This window comes from Globicephala melas, chromosome 13 (genome assembly GCF_963455315.2).
Source record: "Globicephala melas chromosome 13, mGloMel1.2, whole genome shotgun sequence".
Taxonomy (NCBI): Eukaryota; Metazoa; Chordata; class Mammalia; order Artiodactyla; family Delphinidae; genus Globicephala; species Globicephala melas.
Genome location: NC_083326.1, coordinates 30,567,259 through 30,592,405, shown reverse-complemented (window position 1 = coordinate 30,592,405; position 25,147 = coordinate 30,567,259). Strand labels below are relative to the sequence as shown.

The 25,147-nt window shown below is 51.8% G+C and overlaps 1 protein-coding gene across 1 annotated transcript in view; it reads right to left on the bottom strand.

Annotated features, from left to right (window-relative positions):
* The window catches only part of LOC138842935 (uncharacterized), a 171,310-nt gene extending 161,722 nt beyond the window's left edge, over nt 1-9,588 (bottom strand). Inside the window, exon 1 of the mRNA XM_070046940.1 lies at nt 9,399-9,588. Coding sequence (XP_069903041.1) covers nt 9,399-9,588 — 190 coding nt within the window. The remainder of the gene's footprint in view (nt 1-9,398) is intronic.
* Nucleotides 9,589-25,147: the final 15,559 nt, after the last annotated feature.

The following is a 25,147-nucleotide window of genomic DNA, read 5'->3' as shown; positions in this document are numbered from 1 at the left end:
CGATGGAGGGTGCGATGATCAGTCTGATGGTGAGAGCGATAGTGAGAGTGATGGTGAGTGTGAGGGTGACATCAATGTTGCGTGCAATGATCCGTGTGATGCTGAGTGCGATGGTGACTGCGATGGTGAGTGTGATGCTGAGAGCTATGGTGTGTTCGATGGTGAGTGCGATGGTGAGAGCAACGGAGAGTGCGATGGTGAGAGTGATGACGAGTGTGATAGTGTGTGCGATGGTCAGTGTGATGTTGAGGGCGATGGTGAGACCGATGATGAGAGCCATAGTGAGTGAGACGTGGAGTGCAATGGTAAAAGCAATGGTGAGAACAAAGGCGAGAGCAATGGTGAGAGCGATGGTGAGTGCGATGATGACGGTGATTGTGAGAGTGATGGTGAGTGTGATTGTGAGAGTGAAGCTGCGTGCAACTGTCCGTGTGATGGTGCATGCCAGGGTGCATGCGATGGAGAGTGCGATGCCGAGAGTGATATTGGGAGCGATCTTGAGAGCGATGGTGAGTGCGATTGTAAAAGCGATTGTTAGTGCCAAAGTGCGTGTGATGGTGAGTGCGATGGTGAGTCAGATGGTGAGCATGATGGGGAAAGAGATGGTGAGTGTGAAGGTGAGTGCTATGGTGTGCACGATTGTGCATGCAATCGTTAGAGCAATGGAAAGTGCGATGGTTAGTGCGATGGTGACAGCGATGATGAGAGTGATGGTGAAAGCGATTGTGAATTCGAAGGTGTGGGTGAGGGTGTGTGCGATGGAGACTGGGATGCTGAGTGAGATGGTGAGAGAGGTGGTGAAAGCAATTGTGAGTGCAATGATGAGTGCGATGCTGAGTGCGATGGTGCATGCGATGGTGCCAGCTATCGTGAGTGTGTTGGAGAGAGTGATGGTGAGTGTGATGTTCGGTGCTATGGTGAAACAGATAGTGCGTGTGACGGTGCACGTGACAGTGTGTGCCACTGTGCGTACAACAGTGTGTGCATAGGTGAGTTCAATGTGTAGTGCAACCATGAGAACAATGTTGAGTGCGACAGTGAGTGCAAGGGTGAGAGCCATGGTGTGTGCGATGGTTCGTTCGATGGAGTTGCGATGCTGAGTTTGATGGTTAGAGCGATCTAGAGTGTGATGATGAGTGCGATGGTGATTGTGATGGTGAGAGCGATGGTGAGTGAGATGGTGGGTGCAATAGTGAGAGCCATGGTGAATTCAACAGTGAGTGCGATGTTGAGAGTGATGGTGAGTGTGATGGTGAGAGCGATGGTGAGTACGATGGTGAGAGCGATTCTGAGTGTGATGGTGAGACCGATGGTGCATGCAATGGTGCGAGGGATGATGAGTGTGATGGTGAGAGTGATGTTGAGTGAAATGTTCGATGCAATGCTGAGAGTGATAGTGCGTGTGATGTTACGTGCAAAAATGTGGGCCATGGTGCATGCGACAGTTTGTGAGACAGTGAGTGCAACGGTGAGTGCGACAGTGAGAGCAAAGTTGAGTGCGATGGATACTGTGAGGGTGAGACCAATGGTGCCTGCGATGTTGCGTGCAATACAGAATGCCATGCTGAGCGTGATGATAGGAACAATCGTGAAAGCGATCGTGAGTGCGATGGTGAGAACGATGATGAGTGCGAGTGTGAGAGCAATGGTGAGTTCGATGGTGAGATCGATGGTGACTGCGAGGGTGAGTGCATTGGTGAGAGCGATGGTGAGAGTGATGATGAGAGCGATGGTGAGGCGATGGTGAGAGTGATGGTGAGTGATTTGCTGGGTGCGATGGTGAGAGCGATCATGAGAGCAATGTTGAGTGCGATGGTGAGAGCAATGTTGAGTGCGATGGCGAGTGTGATGTTGTGTGCGAGGGTGAGAGTGATCGTGAGTGTGAGGGTGAGAGTGATGGTGAGAGCGATGGTGAGAGTGATGGTGAGTACGATGGTGAGTACGTTGGTGCGTGCCATGCTGCGAGTTTTGGTGAGCGCCGTGGTGAGACCGATGGTGAGAGCGAGGATAAGTGTGATGGTTAGAGTGATGCTGAGAGTAACGGTGAGTGCAGTGGTGAGTGCAGTGATGAGTGTGATACGGCAGTGCACATGATGGTGGGTGCGACAGTGATTGGAACGGTGAGAGTGAGCATGAGAGCGAAAGCGCGTGTGATGGTGCATGCGATGGAGAGTGCTTGGCTGAGTGCGATGGTGAGAGCAATTTTGAGAGCGATTGTGAGTATGATGGAGAGTGTGATGGTGAGAACCATGGTGACAGACATGGTGAGTGCGATGTTGAGAGCGATGGTGAGAGTGTTAGAGCGTGTGATGGAGCACGTGACACTGTGTGCCCCAGTGCATGCTATGGTGAGTGCTATGGTGAGTGCAATGGGGAGTGCAATGGTGAGAGTGATGGTGAAAGCGAATGTGAGTGCAAAGGTGTGTGCGATTGTGAGTGTGACTGTGAGTCTTATGGTGAGAAGATGGTAAGAGCGATGGTGAGAGCAATGGTGAGAGCAATGGTGAGTGTGATGATGAGAGTGATGGTGAGAGCGACGGTGATGGTGAGAGCGATGGTGTGTACGATTATGAGTGTGATGGTGAGAGCGATGTGAGTCCGAGGGTGAGAGAGATGCTGCTTTCGATGGTCCATGTGATGGTGCGTGACACGCTGCATGCAATGGACAGTGCAATGCCCAGTGTGATCTTGAGAGTGGTCTTGAGAGCGACAGTGAGTGCAATTTTGAGTGTGATCGTGGGAGCGATGGTGAGAGTGATGGTGAGTGAGATGGCATGTGCGATGGTGAGAACGATGGTGAGGGTGATAGTGATGGTGAGAGCGATGGTAAGTGCAATGGTAAGTGCGATGGTGAGTGCGATGTTGAGGGTGATGGTGAGTGCGATGGTGAGTGCTATCGTGAGAGTGATGGTGAGTGAGATGGTGAGTGTGATGGAGCGTACGATGGTGTGTGTGATGGTGAGAGCGATGGAGAGTGTGATAGGCAGTGCGATGCTGACAGTGATAATGAGAGCGATGTTGAAAGTGATTGTGATTGCAAAGGTGTGTGCGATGGTGAGAGAGATCTTGAGAGCGATGGTGCGTGCGATGGTGAGTGGGATGGTGCATGTGATGGTGAGTGTGATGGTGTGCGTGATAGTGAGAGCAATGGCGCGTGCGATGGTGATTGCGACATTGAGACCGATGGTGAGAGCGATGGTGAGTGCAATCGTGAGTGCAATGGTGAGAGCGATGATGAGTGCAAGTGTGAGAGCAATGGTGAGTGCGATGGTGAAATCGATGGTGACTCTGAGGGTGAATGCGTTGGTGAGAGCGATGGTGAGAGCGAAGGTGAGTGCGATGTTGAGAACGATGGTGAGAGTGATGATGACAGCGATGGTGAGGCGATGGTGAGTGCGATGGTGAGTGCTATGCTGTGTGTGACTGTGAGAGCGATTTTGCGTGCGATGGTGGGAGCGATGGTGAGTGCTATGGTGAATGTGATGGTGAGTGCGAGGGTGAGAGCGATGGTGAGTGTGAGGGTGAGTGCGATGGGGAGAGCGATAATGAGAGTGATGGTGACTGCCACAGTGAGAGAGCTGATGAGTGCGATGAGTACGATTGTGAGAGTGATGGTGGGTGCAATGGCGAGGGCGATGATGAGTAAGATGGTGAGAACAATGGTGAGAGCTATGGTGAGTGCGACGGTGACAGGGATGCTGCGTGCGCTGGTCCATTTAATTGTGAGTGAGATGGTGTGTGTGATGGTCAGAGTGAAGCGATGATGAGAGCGATAATGAGTGCAATGGTGAGTGCTATGCTGAGAGCGATGGTGAGAGCGATGGAGGGTGCGATGATCAGTCTGATGGTGAGAGCGATAGTGAGAGTGATGGTGAGTGTGAGGGTGACATCAATGTTGCGTGCAATGATCCGTGTGATGCTGAGTGCGATGGTGACTGCGATGGTGAGTGTGATGCTGAGAGCTATGGTGTGTTCGATGGTGAGTGCGATGGTGAGAGCAACGGAGAGTGCGATGGTGAGAGTGATGACGAGTGTGATAGTGTGTGCGATGGTCAGTGTGATGTTGAGGGCGATGGTGAGACTGATGATGAGAGCCATAGTGAGTGAGACGTGGAGTGCAATGGTAAAAGCAATGGTGAGAACAAAGGCGAGAGCAATGGTGAGAGCGATGGTGAGTGCGATGATGACGGTGATTGTGAGAGTGATGGTGAGTGTGATTGTGAGAGTGAAGCTGCGTGCAACTGTCCGTGTGATGGTGCATGCCAGGGTGCATGCGATGGAGAGTGCGATGCCGAGAGTGATATTGGGAGCGATCTTGAGAGCGATGGTGAGTGCGATTGTAAAAGCGATTGTTAGTGACAAAGTGCGTGTGATGGTGAGTGCGATGGTGAGTCAGATGGTGAGCATGATGGGGAAAGAGATGGTGAGTGTGAAGGTGAGTGTGATGGTGTGCACGATTGTGCATGCAATCGTTAGAGCAATGGAAAGTGCGATGGTTAGTGCGATGGTGACAGCGATGATGAGAGTGATGGTGAAAGCGATTGTGAATTCGAAGGTGTGGGTGAGGGTGTGTGCGATGGAGACTGGGATGCTGAGTGAGATGGTGAGAGAGATGGTGAAAGCAATTGTGAGTGCAATGATGAGTGCGATGCTGAGTGCGATGGTGCATGTGATGGTGCCAGCTATCGTGAGTGTGTTGGAGAGAGTGATGGTGAGTGTGATGTTCAGTGCTATGGTGAAACAGATAGTGCGTGTGACGGTGCACGTGACAGTGTGTGCCACTGTGCGTACAACAGTGTGTGCAATGGTGAGTTCAATGTGTAGTGCAACCATGAGAACAATGTTGAGTGCGACAGTGAGTGCAAGGGTGAGAGCCATGGTGTGTGCGATGGTTCGTTCGATGGAGTTGCGATGCTGAGTTTGATGGTTAGAGCGATCTAGAGTGTGATGATGAGTGCGATGGTGATTGTGATGGTGAGAGCGATGGTGAGTGAGATGGTGGGTGCAATAGTGAGAGCCATGGTGAATTCAACAGTGAGTGCGATGTTGAGAGCGATGGTGAGTGTGATGGTGAGCGCGATGGTGAGTACGATGGTGAGAGCGATGCTGAGTGTGATGGTGAGACCGATGGTGCATGCGATGGTGCGAGGGATGATGAGTGTGATGGTGAGAGTGATGGTGAGTGCAATGTTCGATGCAATGCTGAGAGTGATAGTGCGTGCGATGTTACGTGCAAAAATGTGGGCCATGGTGCATGCGACAGTTTGTGAGACAGTGAGTGCAACGGTGAGTGCGACAGTGAGAGCAAAGTTGAGTGCGATGGATAGTGTGAGGGTGAGACCAATGGTGCCTGCGATGTTGCGTGCAATACAGAATGCCATGCTGAACGCGATGATAGGAACGATCGTGAAAGCGATCGTGAGTGCGATGGTGAGAGCGATGATGAGTGCGAGTGTGAGAGCAATGGTGAGTGCGATGGTGAGATCGATGGTGACTGCGAGGGTGAGTGCATTGGTGAGAGCGATGGTGAGAGTGATGATGAGAGCGATGGTGAGGCGATGGTGAGAGTGATGGTGAGTGATTTGCTGGGTGCGATGGTGAGAGCGATCATGAGAGCAATGTTGAGTGCGATGGTGAGAGCAATGTTGAGTGCGATGGCGAGTGTGATGTTGTGTGCGAGGGTGAGAGTGATCGTGAGTGTGAGGGTGAGAGTGATGGTGAGAGCGATGGTGAGAGTGATGGTGAGTACGATGGTGAGTACGTTGGTGCGTGCCATGCTGCGAGCTTTGGTGAGCGCCATGGTGAGACCGATGGTGAGAGCGAGGATAAGTGTGATGGTTAGAGTGATGCTGAGAGTAACGGTGAGTGCAGTGGTGAGTGCAGTGATGAGTGTGATACGGCAGTGCACATGATGGTGGGTGCGACAGTGATTGGGACGGTGAGAGTGAGCATGAGAGCGAAAGCGCGTGTGATGGTGCATGCGATGGAGAGTGCTTGGCTGAGTGCGATGGTGAGAGCAATTTTGAGAGCGATTGTGAGTATGATGGAGAGTGTGATGGTGAGAACCATGGTGACAGACATGGTGAGTGCGATGTTGAGAGCGATGGTGAGAGTGTTAGAGCGTGTGATGGAGCACGTGACACTGTGTGCCCCAGTGCATGCTATGGTGAGTGCTATGGTGAGTGCAATGGGGAGTGCAATGGTGAGAGTGATGGTGAAAGTGAATGTGAGTGCAAAGGTGTGTGCGATTGTGAGTGTGACTGTGAGTCTTATGGTGAGAAGATGGTAAGTGCGATGGTGAGAGCAATGGTGAGTGTGATGATGAGAGTGATGGTGAGAGCGACGGTGATGGTGATGGTGAGAGCGATGGTGTGTACGATTATGAGTGTGATGGTGAGAGCGATGTGAGTCCGAGGGTGAGAGCGATGCTGCTTTCGATGGTCCATGTGATGGTGCGTGACACGCTGCATGCAATGGACAGTGCAATGCCAAGTGTGATCTTGAGAGTGGTCTTGAGAGCGACAGTGAGTGCAATTTTGAGTGTGATCGTAGGAGCGATGGTGAGAGTGATGGTGAGTGAGATGGCATTTGCGATGGTGAGAACGATGGTGAGGGTGATAGTGATGGTGAGAGCGATGGTAAGTGCAATGGTAAGTGCGATGGTGAGTGCGATGTTGAGGGTGATGGTGAGTGCGATGGTGAGTGCTATCGTGAGAGTGATGGTGAGTGAGATGGTGAGTGTGATGGAGCGTACGATGGTGTGTGTGATGGTGAGAGCGATGGAGAGTGTGATAGGCAGTGCGATGCTGACAGTGATAATGAGAGCGATGTTGAAAGTGATTGTGATTGCAAAGGTGTGTGCGATGGTGAGAGAGATCTTGAGAGCGATGGTGCGTGCGATGGTGAGTGGGATGGTGCATGTGATGGTGAGTGCGATGGTGTGCGTGATAGTGAGAGCAATGGCGCGTGCGATGGTGATTGCGACATTGAGACCGATGGTGAGAGCGATGGTGAGTGCAATCGTGAGTGCAATGGTGAGAGCGATGATGAGTGCAAGTGTGAGAGCAATGGTGAGTGCGATGGTGAAATCGATGGTGACTCTGAGGGTGAATGCGTTGGTGAGAGCGATGGTGAGAGCGAAGGTGAGTGCGATGTTGAGAACGATGGTGAGAGTGATGATGACAGCGATGGTGAGGCGATGGTGAGTGCAATGGTGAGTGCTATGCTGTGTGTGACTGTGAGAGCGATTTTGCGTGCGATGGTGGGAGCGATGGTGAGTGCTATGGTGAATGTGATGGTGAGTGCGAGGGTGAGAGCGATGGTGAGTGTGAGGGTGAGTGCGATGGGGAGAGCGATAATGAGAGTGATGGTGACTGCCACAGTGAGAGAGCTGATGAGTGCGATGAGTACGATTGTGAGAGTGATGGTGGGTGCAATGGCGAGGGCGATGATGAGTAAGATGGTGAGAACAATGGTGAGAGCTATGGTGAGTGCGACGGTGACAGGGATGCTGCGTGCGCTGGTCCATTTAATTGTGAGTGAGATGGTGTGTGTGATGGTCAGAGTGAAGCGATGATGAGAGCGATAATGAGTGCAATGGTGAGTGCTATGCTGAGAGCGATGGTGAGAGCGATGGAGGGTGCGATAATCAGTCTGATGGTGAGAGCGATAGTGAGAGTGATGGTGAGTGTGAGGGTGACATCAATGTTGCGTGCAATGATCCGTGTGATGCTGAGTGCGATGGTGACTGCGATGGTGAGTGTGATGCTGAGAGCTATGGTGTGTTCGATGGTGAGTGCGATGGTGAGAGCAACGGAGAGTGCGATGGTGAGAGTGATGACGAGTGTGATAGTGTGTGCGATGGTCAGTGTGATGCTGAGGGCGATGGTGAGACTGATGATGAGAGCCATAGTGAGTGAGACGTGGAGTGCAATGGTAAAAGCAATGGTGAGAACAAAGGCGAGAGCAATGGTGAGAGCGATGGTGAGTGCGATGATGACGGTGATTGTGAGAGTGATGGTGAGTGTGATTGTGAGAGTGAAGCTGCGTGCAACTGTCCGTGTGATGGTGCATGCCAGGGTGCATGCGATGGAGAGTGCGATGCCGAGAGTGATATTGGGAGCGATCTTGAGAGCGATGGTGAGTGCGATTGTAAAAGCGATTGTTAGTGCCAAAGTGCGTGTGATGGTGAGTGCGATGGTGAGTCAGATGGTGAGCATGATGGGGAAAGAGATGGTGAGTGTGAAGGTGAGTGCGATGGTGTGCACGATTGTGCATGCAATCGTTAGAGCAATGGAAAGTGCGATGGTTAGTGCGATGGTGACAGCGATGATGAGAGTGATGGTGAAAGCGATTGTGAATTCGAAGGTGTGGGTGAGGGTGTGTGCGATGGAGACTGGGATGCTGAGTGAGATGGTGAGAGAGATGGTGAAAGCAATTGTGAGTGCAATGATGAGTGCGATGCTGAGTGCGATGGTGCATGCGATGGTGCCAGCTATCGTGAGTGTGTTGGAGAGAGTGATGGTGAGTGTGATGTTCAGTGCTATGGTGAAACAGATAGTGCGTGTGACGGTGCACGCGACAGTGTGTGCCACTGTGTGTACAACAGTGTGTGCAATGGTGAGGTCAATGTGTAGTGCAATCATGAGAACAATGTTGAGTGCGACAGTGAGTGCAAGGGTGAGAGCCATGGTGTGTGCGATGGTTCGTTCGATGGAGTTGCGATGCTGAGTTTGATGGTTAGAGCGATCTAGAGTGTGGTGATGAGTGCGATGGTGATTGTGATGGTGAGAGCGATGGTGAGTGAGATGGTGGGTGCAATAGTGAGAGCCATGGTGAATTCAACAGTGAGTGCGATGTTGAGAGCGATGGTGAGTGTGATGGTGAGAGCGATGGTGAGTACGATGGTGAGAGCGATGCTGAGTGTGATGGTGAGACCGATGGTGCATGCGATGGTGCGAGGGATGATGAGTGTGATGGTGAGAGTGATGGTGAGTGCAATGTTCGATGCAATGCTGAGAGTGATAGTGCGTGCGATGTTACGTGCAAAAATGTGGGCCATGGTGCATGCGACAGTTTGTGAGACAGTGAGTGCAACGGTGAGTGCGACAGTGAGAGCAAAGTTGAGTGCGATGGATAGTGTGAGGGTGAGACCAATGGTGCCTGCGATGTTGCGTGCAATACAGAATGCCATGCTGAGCGCGATGATAGGAACAATCGTGAAAGCGATCGTGAGTGTGATGGTGAGAGCGATGATGAGTGCGAGTGTGAGAGCAATGGTGAGTGCGATGGTGAGATCGATGGTGACTGCGAGGGTGAGTGCATTGGTGAGAGCGATGGTGAGAGTGATGATGAGAGCGATGGTGAGGCAATGGTGAGAGTGATGGTGAGTGATTTGCTGGGTGCGATGGTGAGAGCAATCGTGAGAGCAATGTTGAGTGCGATGGCGAGTGTGATGTTGTGTGCGGGGGTGAGAGTAATCGTGAGTGTGAGGGTGAGAGTGATGGTGAGAGCGATGGTGAGAGTGATGGTGAGTACGATGGTGAGTACGTTGGTGAGTGCCATGTTGCGAGCTTTGGTGAGCGCCATGGTGAGACCGATGGTGAGAGCGAGGATAAGTGTGATGGTTAGAGTGATGCTGAGAGTAACGGTGAGTGCAGTGGTGAGTGCAGTGATGACTGTGATACGGCAGTGCACATGATGGTGGGTGCGACAGTGATTGGGACGGTGAGAGTGAGCATGAGAGCGAAAGCGCGTGTGATGGTGCATGCGATGGAGAGTGCTTGGCTGAGTGCGATGGTGAGAGCAATTTTGAGAGCGATTGTGAGTATGATGGAGAGTGTGATGGTGAGAACCATGGTGACAGACATGGTGAGTGCGATGTTGAGAGCGATGTTGAGAGTGTTAGAGCATGTGATGGAGCACGTGACAGTGTGTGCCCCAGTGCATGCTATGGTGAGTGCTATGGTGAGTGCAATGGGGAGTGCAATGGTGAGAGTGATGGTGAAAGCGAATGTGAGTGCAAAGGTGTGTGCGATTGTGAGTGTGACTGTGAGTCTTATGGTGAGAAGATGGTAAGTGCGATGGTGAGAGCAATGGTGAGTGTGATGATGAGAGTGATGGTGAGAGCGACGGTGATGGTGAGAGAGATGGTGTGTACGATTATGAGTGTGATGGTGAGAGCGATGTGAGTCCGAGGGTGAGAGCGATGTTGCTTTCGATGGTCCATGTGATGGTGCGTGACACGCTGCATGCAATGGACAGTGCAATGCCAAGTGTGATCTTGAGAGTGGTCTTGAGAGCGACAGTGAGTGCAATTTTGAGTGTCATGGTGGGAACGACGGTGAGAGTGATGGTGATTGCGATGGCATGTGCGATGGTGAGAACGATGGTGAGGGTGATGGTGAGAGCGATGTTGAGTGTGATGGTGAGAGTGATGGTGAGAGCGATGGTAAGTGCAATGGTAAGTGCGATGGTGAATGCGATGGTGAGTGTGATGGTGAGAGAGATGTTGAGAGCGAAGTTCAGTGCAAAGGTGAGAGCGATGATGAGTGCAATTGTGAGAACAATGGTTAGTGCGAAGGTGAGATCGATGGTGACTGCGAGGGTGAATGCGTTGTTGAGAGCGATGGTGAGAGCGATGGTGAGTGTGATGGCGAATGTGATGTTGAGTTCGAGGGTGAGAGCGATGGTGACTGCGAGCGTGAGTGCGATGGGGAGAGCGATATCGATAGTGATGGTGACTGCCACAGTGAGAGAGCTGATGAGTGCGATAAGTACGATTGTGAGAGTGATGGTGAGTGCGATGGCGAGGATGATGATGAGTGCGATGGTGAGAACAATGGTGAGAGTATCGTGAGTGAAACGGTGACAGTATTGCTGCATGCGATGGTCCATTTAATGGTGAGTGAGATGGTGTGTGTGATGGTGAGAGCGAAGCGATGATGAGAGCGATGATGAGTGCAAAGGTGAGTGCTATGGTGAGAGCGATGGTGAGTGCAATGTTGAGAGCGATGGTGAGAGCGATGGAGGGTGCGATGATGACGGTGATTGTGAGAGTGATGGTGAGTGTGATTGTGAGAGTGAAGCTGCGTGCAACTGTCCGTGTGATGGTGCATGCCAGGGTGCATGCGATGGAGAGTGCGATGCCGAGAGTGATATTGGGAGCCATCTTGAGAGCGATGGTGAGTGCGATTGTAAAAGCGATTGTTAGTGCCAAAGTGCGTGTGATGGTGAGTGCGATGGTGAGTCAGATGGTGAGCATGATGGGGAAAGAGATGGTGAGTGTGAAGGTGAGTGCGATGGTGTGCACGATTGTGCATGCAATCGTTAGAGCAATGGAAAGTGCGATGGTTAGTGCGATGGTGACAGCGATGATGAGAGTGATGGTGAAAGCGATTGTGAATTCGAAGGTGTGGGTGAGGATGTGTGCGATGGAGACTGGGATGCTGAGTGAGATGGTGAGAGAGATGGTGAAAGCAATTGTGAGTGCAATGATGAGTGCGATGCTGAGTGCGATGGTGCATGCGATGGTGCCAGCTATCGTGAGTGTGTTGGAGAGAGTGATGGTGAGTGTGATGTTCAGTGCTATGGTGAAACAGATAGTGCGTGTGACGGTGCACGCGACAGTGTGTGCCACTGTGCGTACAACAGTGTGTGCAATGGTGAGTTCAATGTGTAGTGCAACCATGAGAACAATGTTGAGTGCGACAGTGAGTGCAAGGGTGAGAGCCATGGTGTGTGCGATGGTTCGTTCGATGGAGTTGCGATGCTGAGTTTGATGGTTAGAGCGATCTAGAGTGTGATGATGAGTGCGATGGTGATTGTGATGGTGAGAGCGATGGTGAGTGAGATGGTGGGTGCAATAGTGAGAGGCATGGTGAATTCAACAGTGAGTGCGATGTTGAGAGCGATGCTGAGTGTGATGGTGAGACCGATGGTGCATGCGATGGTGCGAGGGATGATGAGTGTGATGTTGAGAGTGATGGTGAGTGCAATGTTCGATGCAATGCTGAGAGTGATAGTGCGTGCGATGTTACGTGCAAAAATGTGGGCCATGGTGCATGCGACAGTTTGTGAGACAGTAAGTGCAACGGTGAGTGCGACAGTGAGAGCAAAGTTGAGTGCGATGGATAGTGTGAGGGTGAGACCAATGGTGCCTGCGATGTTGCGTGCAATACAGAATGCCATGCTGAGCGCGATGATAGGAACAATCGTGAAAGCGATCGTGAGTGCGATGGTGAGAGTGATGATGAGTGCGAGTGTGAGAGCAATGGTGAGTCCGTTGGTGAAATCGATGGTGACTCCGAGGGTGAATGCGTTGGTGAGAGCGATGGTGAGAGCGAAGGTGAGTGCGATGTTGAGAACGATGGTGAGAGTGATGATGACAGCGATGGTGAGACGATGGTGAGTGCGATGGTGAGTGCTATGCTGTGTGTGACGGTGAGAGCGAATTTGAGTGCGATGGTGGGAGCGATGGTGAGTGCGATGGTGAATGTGATGGTGAGTGCGAGGGTGAGAGCGATGGTGAATGTGAGGGTGAGTGTGATGGGGAGAGCAATAATGAGAGTGATGGTGACTGCCACAGTGAGAGAGCTGATGAGAGCGATGAGTACGATTGTGAGAGTGATGGTGGGTGCAATGGCGAGGGCGATGATGAGTGCGATGGTGAGAACAATGGTGAGAGCTATGGTGAGTGCGACGGTGACAGGGATGCTGCATGCGATGGTCCATTTAATGGTGAGTGAGATGGTGTGTGTGATGGTCAGAGTGAAGCGATGATGAGAGCGATGATGAGTGCAATGGTGAGTGCTATGCTGAGAGCGATGGTGAGAGCGATGGAGGGTGCGATGATCAGTCCGATGGTGAGAGCGATAGTGAGAGTGATGGTGAGTGTGAGGGTGACATCAATATTGCGTGCAATGATCCGTGTGATGCTGAGTGCGATGGTGACTGCGATAGTGAGTGTGATGCTGAGAGCTATGGTGTGTTCGATGGTGAGTGCGATGGTGAGAGCAACGGAGAGTGCGATGGTGAGAGTGACGATGAGTGCGATAGAGTGTGCAATGGTCAGTGTGATGTTGAGGGCGATGGTGAGACCGATGATGAGAGCCATAGTGAGTGAGACGTGGAGTGCGATGGTGAAAGCAATGGTGAGAACAAAGGTGAGAGCAATGGTGAGAGCGATGGTGAGTGCGATGATGACGGTGATTGTGAGAGTGATGGTGAGTGTGATTGTGAGAGTGAAGCTGCGTGCAACTGTCCGTGTGATGGTGCATGCCAGGGTGCATGCGATGGAGAGTGCGATGCCGAGAGTGATATTGGGAGCCATCTTGAGAGCGATGGTGAGTGCGATTGTAAAAGCGATTGTTAGTGCCAAAGTGCGTGTGATGGTGAGTGCGATGGTGAGTCAGATGGTGAGCATGATGGGGAAAGAGATGGTGAGTGTGAAGGTGAGTGCGATGGTGTGCACGATTGTGCATGCAATCGTTAGAGCAATGGAAAGTGCGATGGTTAGTGCGATGGTGACAGCGATGATGAGAGTGATGGTGAAAGCGATTGTGAATTCGAAGGTGTGGGTGAGGGTGTGTGCGATGGAGACTGGGATGCTGAGTGAGATGGTGAGAGAGATGGTGAAAGCAATTGTGAGTGCAATGATGAGTGCGATGCTGAGTGCGATGGTGCATGCGATGGTGCCAGCTATCGTGAGTGTGTTGGAGAGAGTGATGGTGAGTGTGATGTTCAGTGCTATGGTGAAACAGATAGTGCGTGTGACGGTGCACGCGACAGTGTGTGCCACTGTGTGTACAACAGTGTGTGCAATGGTGAGGTCAATGTGTAGTGCAATCATGAGAACAATGTTGAGTGCGACAGTGAGTGCAAGGGTGAGAGCCATGGTGTGTGCGATGGTTCGTTCGATGGAGTTGCGATGCTGAGTTTGATGGTTAGAGCGATCTAGAGTGTGGTGATGAGTGCGATGGTGATTGTGATGGTGAGAGCGATGGTGAGTGAGATGGTGGGTGCAATAGTGAGAGCCATGGTGAATTCAACAGTGAGTGCGATGTTGAGAGCGATGGTGAGTGTGATGGTGAGAGCGATGGTGAGTACGATGGTGAGAGCGATGCTGAGTGTGATGGTGAGACCGATGGTGCATGCGATGGTGCGAGGGATGATGAGTGTGATGGTGAGAGTGATGGTGAGTGCAATGTTCGATGCAATGCTGAGAGTGATAGTGCGTGCGATGTTACGTGCAAAAATGTGGGCCATGGTGCATGCGACAGTTTGTGAGACAGTGAGTGCAACGGTGAGTGCGACAGTGAGAGCAAAGTTGAGTGCGATGGATAGTGTGAGGGTGAGACCAATGGTGCCTGCGATGTTGCGTGCAATACAGAATGCCATGCTGAGCGCGATGATAGGAACAATCGTGAAAGCGATCGTGAGTGTGATGGTGAGAGCGATGATGAGTGCGAGTGTGAGAGCAATGGTGAGTGCGATGGTGAGATCGATGGTGACTGCGAGGGTGAGTGCATTGGTGAGAGCGATGGTGAGAGTGATGATGAGAGCGATGGTGAGGCAATGGTGAGAGTGATGGTGAGTGATTTGCTGGGTGCGATGGTGAGAGCAATCGTGAGAGCAATGTTGAGTGCGATGGCGAGTGTGATGTTGTGTGCGAGGGTGAGAGTGATCGTGAGTGTGAGGGTGAGAGTGATGGTGAGAGCGATGGTGAGAGTGATGGTGAGTACGATGGTGAGTACGTTGGTGCGTGCCATGCTGCGAGCTTTGGTGAGCGCCATGGTGAGACCGATGGTGAGAGCGAGGATAAGTGTGATGGTTAGAGTGATGCTGAGAGTAACGGTGAGTGCAGTGGTGAGTGCAGTGATGAGTGTGATACGGCAGTGCACATGATGGTGGGTGCGACAGTGATTGGGACGGTGAGAGTGAGCATGAGAGCGAAAGTGCGTGTGATGGTGCATGCGATGGAGAGTGCTTGGCTGAGTGCGATGGTGAGAGCAATTTTGAGAGCGATTGTGAGTATGATGGAGAGTGTGATGGTGAGAACCATGGTGACAGACATGGTGAGTGCGATGTTGAGAGCGATGGTGAGAGTGTTAGAGCGTGTGATGGAGCACGTGACACTGTGTGCCCCAGTGCATGCTATGGTGAGTGCTATGGTGAGTGCAATGGGGAGTGCAATGGTGAGAGTGATGGTGAAAGCGAATGTGAGTGCAAAGGTGTGTGCGATTGTGAGTGTGACTGTGAGTCTTATGGTGAGAAGATGGTAAGTGCGATGGTGAGAGCAATGGTGAGTGTGATGATGAGAGTGATGGTGAGAGCGACGGTGATGGTGATGGTGAGAGCGATGGTGTGTACGATTATGAGTGTGATGGTGAGAGCGATGTGAGTCCGAGGGTGAGAGCGATGCTGCTTTCGATGGTCCATGTGATGGTGCGTGACACGCTGCATGCAATGGACAGTGCAATGCCAAGTGTGATCTTGAGAGTGGTCTTGAGAGCGACAGTGAGTGCAATTTTGAGTGTCATGGTGGGAACGACGGTGAGAGTGATGGTGAGTGCGATGGCATGTGCGATGGTGAGAACGATGGTGAGGGTGATGGTGAGAGCGATGTTGAGTGTGATGGTGAGAGTTATGGTGAGAGCGACGGTAAGTGCAATGGTAAGTGCGATGGTGAGTGCGATGTTGAGGGTGATGGTGAGTGCGATGGTGAGTGCTATCGTGAGTGATGGTGAGTGAGATGGTGAGTGTGATGGAGCATACGATGGTGTGTGTGATGGTGAGAGCGACGGAGAGTGTGATAGGCAGTGCGATGCTGACAGTGATAGTGAGAGCGATGTTGAAAGTGATTGTGATTGCAAAGGTGTGTGCGATGGTGAGAGAGATCTTGAGAGCGATGGTGAGTGCGATGGTGAGTGGGATGGTGCATGTGATGGTGAGTGCGATGGTGTGCGTGATAGTGAGAGCAATGGCGCGTGCGATGGTGATTGCGACATTGAGACCGATGGTGAGAGCGGTGGTGAGTGCAATCGTGAGTGCAATGGTGAGAGCGATGATGAGTGCCAGTGTGAGAGCAATGGTGAGTGTGATGGTGAAATCGATGGTGACTCTGAGGGTGAATGCGTTGGTGAGAGCGATGGTGAGAGCGAAGGTGAGTGCGATGTTGAGAACGATGGTGAGAGTGATGATGACAGCGATGGTGAGGCGATGGTGAGTGCAATGGTGAGTGCTATGCTGTGTGTGACGGTGAGAGCGATTTTGAGTGCAATGGTGGGAGCGATGGTGAGTGCGATGGTGAATGTGATGGTGAGTGCGAGGGTGAGAGTGATGGTGAGTGTGAGGGTGAGTGCGATGGGGAGAGCGATAATGAGAGTGATGGTGACTGCCACAGTGAGAGAGCTGATGAGTGCGATGAGTACGATTGTGAGAGTGATGGTGGGTGCGATGGCGAGGGCGATGATGGGTAAGATGGTGAGAACAATGGTGAGAGCTATGGTGAGTGCGACGGTGACAGGGATGCTGCGTGCGCTGGTCCATTTAATTGTGAGTGAGATGGTGTGTGTGATGGTCAGAGTGAAGCGATGATGAGAGCGATAATGAGTGCAATGGTGAGTGCTATGCTGAGAGCGATGGTGAGAGCGATGGAGGGTACGATGATCAGTCTGATGGTGAGAGCGATAGTGAGAGTGATGGTGAGTGTGAGGGTGACATCAATGTTACGTGCAATGATCCGTGTGATGCTGAGTGTGATGGTGACTGCGATGGTGAGTGTGATGCTGAGAGCTATGGTGTGTTCGATGATGAGTGCGATGGTGAGAGCAACGGAGAGTGCGATGGTGAGAGTGATGATGAGTGTGATAGTGTGTGCGATGGTCAGTGTGATGTTGAGGGCGATGGTGAGAACGATGATGAGAGCCATAGTGAGTGAGACGTGGAGTGCGATGGTAAAAGCAATGGTGAGAACAAAGGCGAGAGCAATGGTGAGAGCGATGGTGAGTGCGATGATGACGGTGATTGTGAGAGTGATGGTGAGTGTGATTGTGAGAGTGAAGCTGCGTGCAACTGTCCGTGTGATGGTGCATGCCAGGGTGCATGCGATGGAGAGTGCGATGCCGAGAGTGATATTAGGAGCGATCTTGAGAGCGATGGTGAGTGCGATTGTAAAAGCGATTGTTAGTGCCAAAGTGCGTGTGATGGTGAGTGCGATGGTGAGTCAGATGGTGAGCATGATGGGGAAAGAGATGGTGAGTGTGAAGGTGAGTGCGATGGTGTGCACGATTGTGCATGCAATCGTTAGAGCAATGGAAAGTGCGATGGTTAGTGCGATGGTGACAGCGATGATGAGAGTGATGGTGAAAGCGATTGTGAATTCGAAGGTGTGGGTGAGGGTGTGTGCGATGGAGACTGGGATGCTGAGTGAGATGGTGAGAGAGGTGGTGAAAGCAATTGTGAGTGCAATGATGAGTGCGATGCTGAGTGCGATGGTGCATGCGATGGTGCCAGCTATCGTGAGTGTGTTGGAGAGAGTGATGGTGAGTGTGATGTTCAGTGCTATGGTGAAACAGATAGTGCGTGTGATGGTGCACGCGACAGTGTGTGCCACTGTGCGTACAACAGTGTGTGCAATGGTGAGTTCAATGTGTAGTGCAACCATGAGAACAATGTTGAGTGCGACAGTGAGTGCAAGGGTGAGAGCCATGGTGTGTGCGATGGTTTGTTCGATGGAGTTGCGATGCTGAGTTTGATGGTTAGAGCGATCTAGAGTGTGATGATGAGTGCGATGGTGATTGTGATGGTGAGAGCGATGGTGAGTGAGATGGTGGGTGCAATAGTGAGAGCCATGGTGAATTCAATAGTGAGTGCGATGTTGAGAGCGATGGTGAGTGTGATGGTGAGCGCGATGGTGAGTACGATGGTGAGAGTGATGCTGAGTGTGATGGTGAGACCGATGGTGCATTCGATGGTGCGAGGGATGATGAGTGTGATGGTGAGAGTGATGGTGAGTGCAATGTTCGATGCAATGCTGAGAGTGATAGTGCGTGCGATGTTACGTGCAAAAATGTGGGCCATGGTGCATGCGACAGTTTGTGAGACAGTGAGTGCAACGGTGAGTGCGACAGTGAGAGCAAAGTTGAGTGCGATGGATAGTGTGAGGGTGAGACCAATGGTGCCTGCGATGTTGCGTGCAATACAGAATGCCATGCCGAGCGCGATGATAGGAACGATCGTGAAAGCGATCGTGAGTGCGATGGTGAGAGCGATGATGAGTGCGAGTGTGAGAGCAATGGTGAGTGCGATGGTGAGATCGATGGTGACTGCGAGGGTGAGTGCATTGGTGAGAGCGATGGTGAGAGTGATGATGAGAGCGATGGTGAGGCGATGGTGAGAGTGATGGTGAGTGATTTGCTGGGTGCGATGGTGAGAGCGATCATGAGAGCAATGTTGAGTGCGATGGTGAGAGCAATGTTGAGTGCGATGGTGAGTGTGATGTTGTGTGCGAGGGTGAGAGTGATCGTGAGTGTGAGGGTGAGAGTGATGGTGAGAGCGATGGCGAGAGTGATGGTGAGTACGATGGTGAGTACGTTGGTGCGTGCCATGCTGCGAGCTTTGGTGAGCGCCATGGTGAGACCGATGGTGAGAGCGAGGATAAGTGTGATGGTTAGAGTGATGCTGAGAGTAACGGTGAGTGCAGTGGTGAGTGCAGTGATGAGTGTGATACGGCAGTGCACATGATGGTGGGTGCGACAGTGATTGGGACGGTGAGAGTGAGCATGAGAGCGAAAGCGCGTGTGATGGTGCATGCGATGGAGAGTGCTTGGCTGAGTGCGATGGTGAGAGCAATTTTGAGAGCGATTGTGAGTATGATGGAGAGTGTGATGGTGAGAACCATGGTGACAGACATGGTGAGTGCGATGTTGAGAGCGATGGTGAGAGTGTTAGAGCGTGTGATGGAGCACGTGACACTGTGTGCCCCAGTGCATGCTATGGTGAGTGCTATGGGGAGTGCAATGGGGAGTGCAATGGTGAGAGTGATGGTGAAAGTGAATGTGAGTGCAAAGGTGTGTGCGATTGTGAGTGTGACTGTGAGTCTTTTGGTGAGAAGACGGTAAGTGCGATGGTGAGAGCAATGGTGAGTGTGATGATGAGAGTGATGGTGAGAGCGACGGTGATGGTGATGGTGAGAGCGATGGTGTGTACGATTATGAGTGTGATGGTGAGAGCGATGTGAGTCTGAGGGTGAGAGCGATGCTGCTTTCGATGGTCCATGTGATGGTGCATGACACGCTGCATGCAATGGACAGTGCAATGCAAAGTGTGATCTTGAGAGAGGTCTTGAGAGCGGTCTTGAGAGCGACAGTGAGTGCAATTTTGAGTGTCATGGTGGGAACAACGTTGAGAGTGATGGTGAGTGCGATGGCATGTGCGATGGTGAGAACGATGGTGAGGGTGATGGTGAGAGCGATGTTGAGTGTGATGGTGAGAGTGATGGTGAGAGCGATGGTAAGTGCAATGGTAAGTGCGATGGTGAATGCGATGGTGAGTGTGATGGTGAGAGAGATGTTGAGAGTGAAGTTCAGTGCAATGGTGAGAGCGATGATGGGTGCAATTGTGAGAACAACGGTTAGTGCGAAGGTGAGATCGATGGTGACTGCGAGGGTGAATGCGTTGTTGAGAGCGATGTTGAGAGCGATGGTGAGTGTGATGGCGAATGTGATGTTGAGTTCGAGGGTGAGAGCGATGGTGACTGCGAGCGTGAGTGCGATGGGGAGAGCGATATCGAGAGTGATGGTGACTGCCACAGTGAGAGAGCTGATGAGTGCGATAAGTACGATTGTGAGAGTGATGCTGAGTGCGATGGCGAGGATGATGATGAGTGCGATGGTGAGAACAATGGTGAGAGTATCGTGAGTGCAACGGTGACAGTATTGCTGCATGCGATGGTCCATTTAATGGTGAGTGAGATGGTGTGTGTGATGGTGAGAGCGAAGCGATGATGAGAGCGATGATGAGTGCAAAGGTGAGTGCTATGGTGAGAGCGATGGTGAGTGCAATGTTGAGAGCGATGGTGAGAGCGATGGAGGGTGCGATGATGACGGTGATTGTGAGAGTGATGGTGAGTGTGATTGTGAGAGTGAAGCTGCGTGCAACTGTCCGTGTGATGGTGCATGCCAGGGTGCATGCGATGGAGAGTGCGATGCCGAGAGTGATATTGGGAGCGATCTTGAGAGCGATGGTGAGTGCGATTGTAAAAGCGATTGTTAGTGCCAAAGTGCGTGTGATGGTGAGTGCGATGGTGAGTCAGATGGTGAGCATGATGGGGAAAGAGATGGTGAGTGTGAAGGTGAGTGTGATGGTGTGCACGATTGTGCATGCAATCGTTAGAGCAATGGAAAGTGCGATGGTTAGTGCGATGGTGACAGCGATGATGAGAGTGATGGTGAAAGCGATTGTGAATTCGAAGGTGTGGGTGAGGGTGTGTGCGATGGAGACTGGGATGCTGAGTGAGATGGTGAGAGAGATGGTGAAAGCAATTGTGAGTGCAATGATGAGTGCGATGCTGAGTGCGATGGTGCATGTGATGGTGCCAGCTATCGTGAGTGTGTTGGAGAGAGTGATGGTGAGTGTGATGTTCAGTGCTATGGTGAAACAGATAGTGCGTGTGACGGTGCACGCGACAGTGTGTGCCACTGTGCGTACAACAGTGTGTGCAATGGTGAGTTCAATGTGTAGTGCAACCATGAGAACAATGTTGAGTGCGACAGTGAGTGCAAGGGTGAGAGCCATGGTGTGTGCGATGGTTCGTTCGATGGAGTTGCGATGCTGAGTTTGATGGTTAGAGCGATCTAGAGTGTGATGATGAGTGCGATGGTGATTGTGATGGTGAGAGCGATGGTGAGTGAGATGGTGGGTGCAATAGTGAGAGCCATGGTGAATTCAACAGTGAGTGCGATGTTGAGAGCGATGGTGAGTGTGATGGTGAGCGCGATGGTGAGTACGATGGTGAGAGCGATGCTGAGTGTGATGGTGAGACCGATGGTGCATGCGATGGTGCGAGGGATGATGAGTGTGATGGTGAGAGTGATGGTGAGTGCAATGTTCGATGCAATGCTGAGAGTGATAGTGCGTGCGATGTTACGTGCAAAAATGTGGGCCATGGTGCATGCGACAGTTTGTGAGACAGTGAGTGCAACGGTGAGTGCGACAGTGAGAGCAAAGTTGAGTGCGATGGATAGTGTGAGGGTGAGACCAATGGTGCCTGCGATGTTGCGTGCAATACAGAATGCCATGCTGAACGCGATGATAGGAACGATCGTGAAAGCGATCGTGAGTGCGATGGTGAGAGCGATGATGAGTGCGAGTGTGAGAGCAATGGTGAGTGCGATGGTGAGATCGATGGTGACTGCGAGGGTGAGTGCATTGGTGAGAGCGATGGTGAGAGTGATGATGAGAGCGATGGTGAGGCGATGGTGAGAGTGATGGTGAGTGATTTGCTGGGTGCGATGGTGAGAGCGATCATGAGAGCAATGTTGAGTGCGATGGTGAGAGCAATGTTGAGTGCGATGGCGAGTGTGATGTTGTGTGCGAGGGTGAGAGTGATCGTGAGTGTGAGGGTGAGAGTGATGGTGAGAGCGATGGTGAGAGTGATGGTGAGTACGATGGTGAGTACGTTGGTGCGTGCCATGCTGCGAGCTTTGGTGAGCGCCATGGTGAGACCGATGGTGAGAGCGAGGATAAGTGTGATGGTTAGAGTGATGCTGAGAGTAACGGTGAGTGCAGTGGTGAGTGCAGTGATGAGTGTGATACGGCAGTGCACATGATGGTGGGTGCGACAGTGATTGGGACGGTGAGAGTGAGCATGAGAGCGAAAGCGCGTGTGATGGTGCATGCGATGGAGAGTGCTTGGCTGAGTGCGATGGTGAGAGCAATTTTGAGAGCGATTGTGAGTATGATGGAGAGTGTGATGGTGAGAACCATGGTGACAGACATGGTGAGTGCGATGTTGAGAGCGATGGTGAGAGTGTTAGAGCGTGTGATGGAGCACGTGACACTGTGTGCCCCAGTGCATGCTATGGTGAGTGCTATGGGGAGTGCAATGGGGAGTGCAATGGTGAGAGTGATGGTGAAAGTGAATGTGAGTGCAAAGGTGTGTGCGATTGTGAGTGTGACTGTGAGTCTTATGGTGAGAAGATGGTAAGTGCGATGGTGAGAGCAATGGTGAGTGTGATGATGAGAGTGATGGTGAGAGCGACGGTGATGGTGATGGTGAGAGCGATGGTGTGTACGATTATGAGTGTGATGGTGAGAGCGATGTGAGTCCGAGGGTGAGAGCGATGCTGCTTTCGATGGTCCATGTGATGGTGCGTGACACGCTGCATGCAATGGACAGTGCAATGCCAAGTGTGATCTTGAGAGTGGTCTTGAGAGCGACAGTGAGTGCAATTTTGAGTGTCATGGTGGGAACGACGGTGAGAGTGATGGTGAGTGCGATGGCATGTGCGATGGTGAGAACGATGGTGAGGGTGATGGTGAGAGCGATGTTGAGTGTGATGGTGAGAGTGATGGTGAGAGCGACGGTAAGTGCAATGGTAAGTGCGATGGTGAGTGCGATGTTGAGGGTGATGGTGAGTGCGATGGTGAGTGCTATCGTGAGAGTGATGGTGAGTGAGATGGTGAGTGTGATGGAGCGTACGATGGTGTGTGTGGTGGTGAGAGCGACGGAGAGTGTGATAGGCAGTGCGATGCTGACAGTGATAGTGAGAGCGATGTTGAAAGTGATTGTGATTGCAAAGGTGTGTGCGATGGTGAGAGAGATCTTGAGAGCGATGGTGAGTGCGATGGTGAGTGGGATGGTGCATGTGATGGTGAGTGCGATGGTGTGCGTGATAGTGAGAGCAATGGCGCGTGCGATGGTGATTGCGACATTGAGACCGATGGTGAGAGCGGTGGTGAGTGCAATCGTGAGTGCAATGGTGAGAGCGATGATGAGTGCCAGTGTGAGAGCAATGGTGAGTGTGATGGTGAAATCGATGGTGACTCTGAGGGTGAATGCGTTGGTGAGAGCGATGGTGAGAGCGAAGGTGAGTGCGATGTTGAGAACGATGGTGAGAGTGATGATGACAGCGATGGTGAGGCGATGGTGAGTGCAATGGTGAGTGCTATGCTGTGTGTGACGGTGAGAGCGATTTTGAGTGCGATGGTGGGAACGATGGTGAGTGCGATGGTGAATGTGATGGTGAGTGCGAGGGTGAGAGTGATGGTGAGTGTGAGGGTGAGTGCGATGGGGAGAGCGATAATGAGAGTGATGGTGACTGCCACAGTGAGAGAGCTGATGAGTGCGATGAGTACGATTGTGAGAGTGATGGTGGGTGCGATGGCGAGGGCGATGATGGGTAAGATGGTGAGAACAATGGTGAGAGCTATGGTGAGTGCGACGGTGACAGTGATGCTGCGTGCGCTGGTCCATTTAATTGTGAGTGAGATGGTGTGTGTGATGGTCAGAGTGAAGCGATGATGAGAGCGATAATGAGTGCAATGGTGAGTGCTATGCTGAGAGCGATGGTGAGAGCGATGGAGGGTGCGATGATCAGTCTGATGGTGAGAGCGATAGTGAGAGTGATGGTGAGTGTGAGGGTGACATCAATGTTGCGTGCAATGATCCGTGTGATGCTGAGTGTGATGGTGACTGCGATGGTGAGTGTGATGCTGAGAGCTATGGTGTGTTCGATGATGAGTGCGATGGTGAGAGCAACGGAGAGTGCGATGGTGAGAGTGATGATGAGTGTGATAGTGTGTGCGATGGTCAGTGTGATGTTGAGGGCGATGGTGAGACCGATGATGAGAGCCATAGTGAGTGAGACGTGGAGTGCGATGGTAAAAGCAATGGTGAGAACAAAGGCGAGAGCAATGGTGAGAGCGATGGTGAGTGCGATGATGACGGTGATTGTGAGAGTGATGGTGAGTGTGATTGTGAGAGTGAAGCTGTGTGCAACTGTCCGTGTGATGGTGCATGCCAGGGTGTATGCGATGGAGAGTGCGATGCCGAGAGTGATATTGGGAGCGATCTTGAGAGCGATGGTGAGTGCGATTGTAAAACCGATTGTTAGTGCCAAAGTGCGTGTGATGGTGAGTGCGATGGTGAGTCAGATGGTGAGCATGATGGGGAAAGAGATGGTGAGTGTGAAGGTGAGTGCAATGGTGTGCACGATTGTGCATGCAATCGTTAGAGCAATGGAAAGTGCGATGGTTAGTGCGATGGTGACAGCGATGATGAGAGTGATGGTGAAAGCGATTGTGAATTCGAAGGTGTGGGTGAGGGTGTGTGCGATGGAGACTGGGATGCTGAGTGAGATGGTGAGAGAGGTGGTGAAAGCAATTGTGAGTGCAATGATGAGTGCGATGCTGAGTGCGATGGTGCATGCGATGGTGCCAGCTATCGTGAGTGTGTTGGAGAGAGTGATGGTGAGTGTGATGTTCGGTGCTATGGTGAAACAGATAGTGCGTGTGACGGTGCACGTGACAGTGTGTGCCACTGTGCGTACAACAGTGTGTGCATAGGTGAGTTCAATGTGTAGTGCAACCATGAGAACAATGTTGAGTGCGACAGTGAGTGCAAGGGTGAGAGCCATGGTGTGTGCGATGGTTCGTTCGATGGAGTTGCGATGCTGAGTTTGATGGTTAGAGCGATCTAGAGTGTGATGATGAGTGCGATGGTGATTGTGATGGTGAGAGCGATGGTGAGTGAGATGGTGGGTGCAATAGTGAGAGCCATGGTGAATTCAACAGTGAGTGCGATGTTGAGAGCGATGGTGAGTGTGATGGTGAGCGCGATGGTGAGTACGATGGTGAGAGCGATGCTGAGTGTGATGGTGAGACCGATGGTGCATGCGATGGTGCGAGGGATGATGAGTGTGATGGTGAGAGTGATGGTGAGTGCAATGTTCGATGCAATGCTGAGAGTGATAGTGCGTGCGATGTTACGTGCAAAAATGTGGGCCATGGTGCATGCGACAGTTTGTGAGACAGTGAGTGCAACGGTGAGTGCGACAGTGAGAGCAAAGTTGAGTGCGATGGATAGTGTGAGGGTGAGACCAATGGTGCCTGCGATGTTGCGTGCAATACAGAATGCCATGCTGAA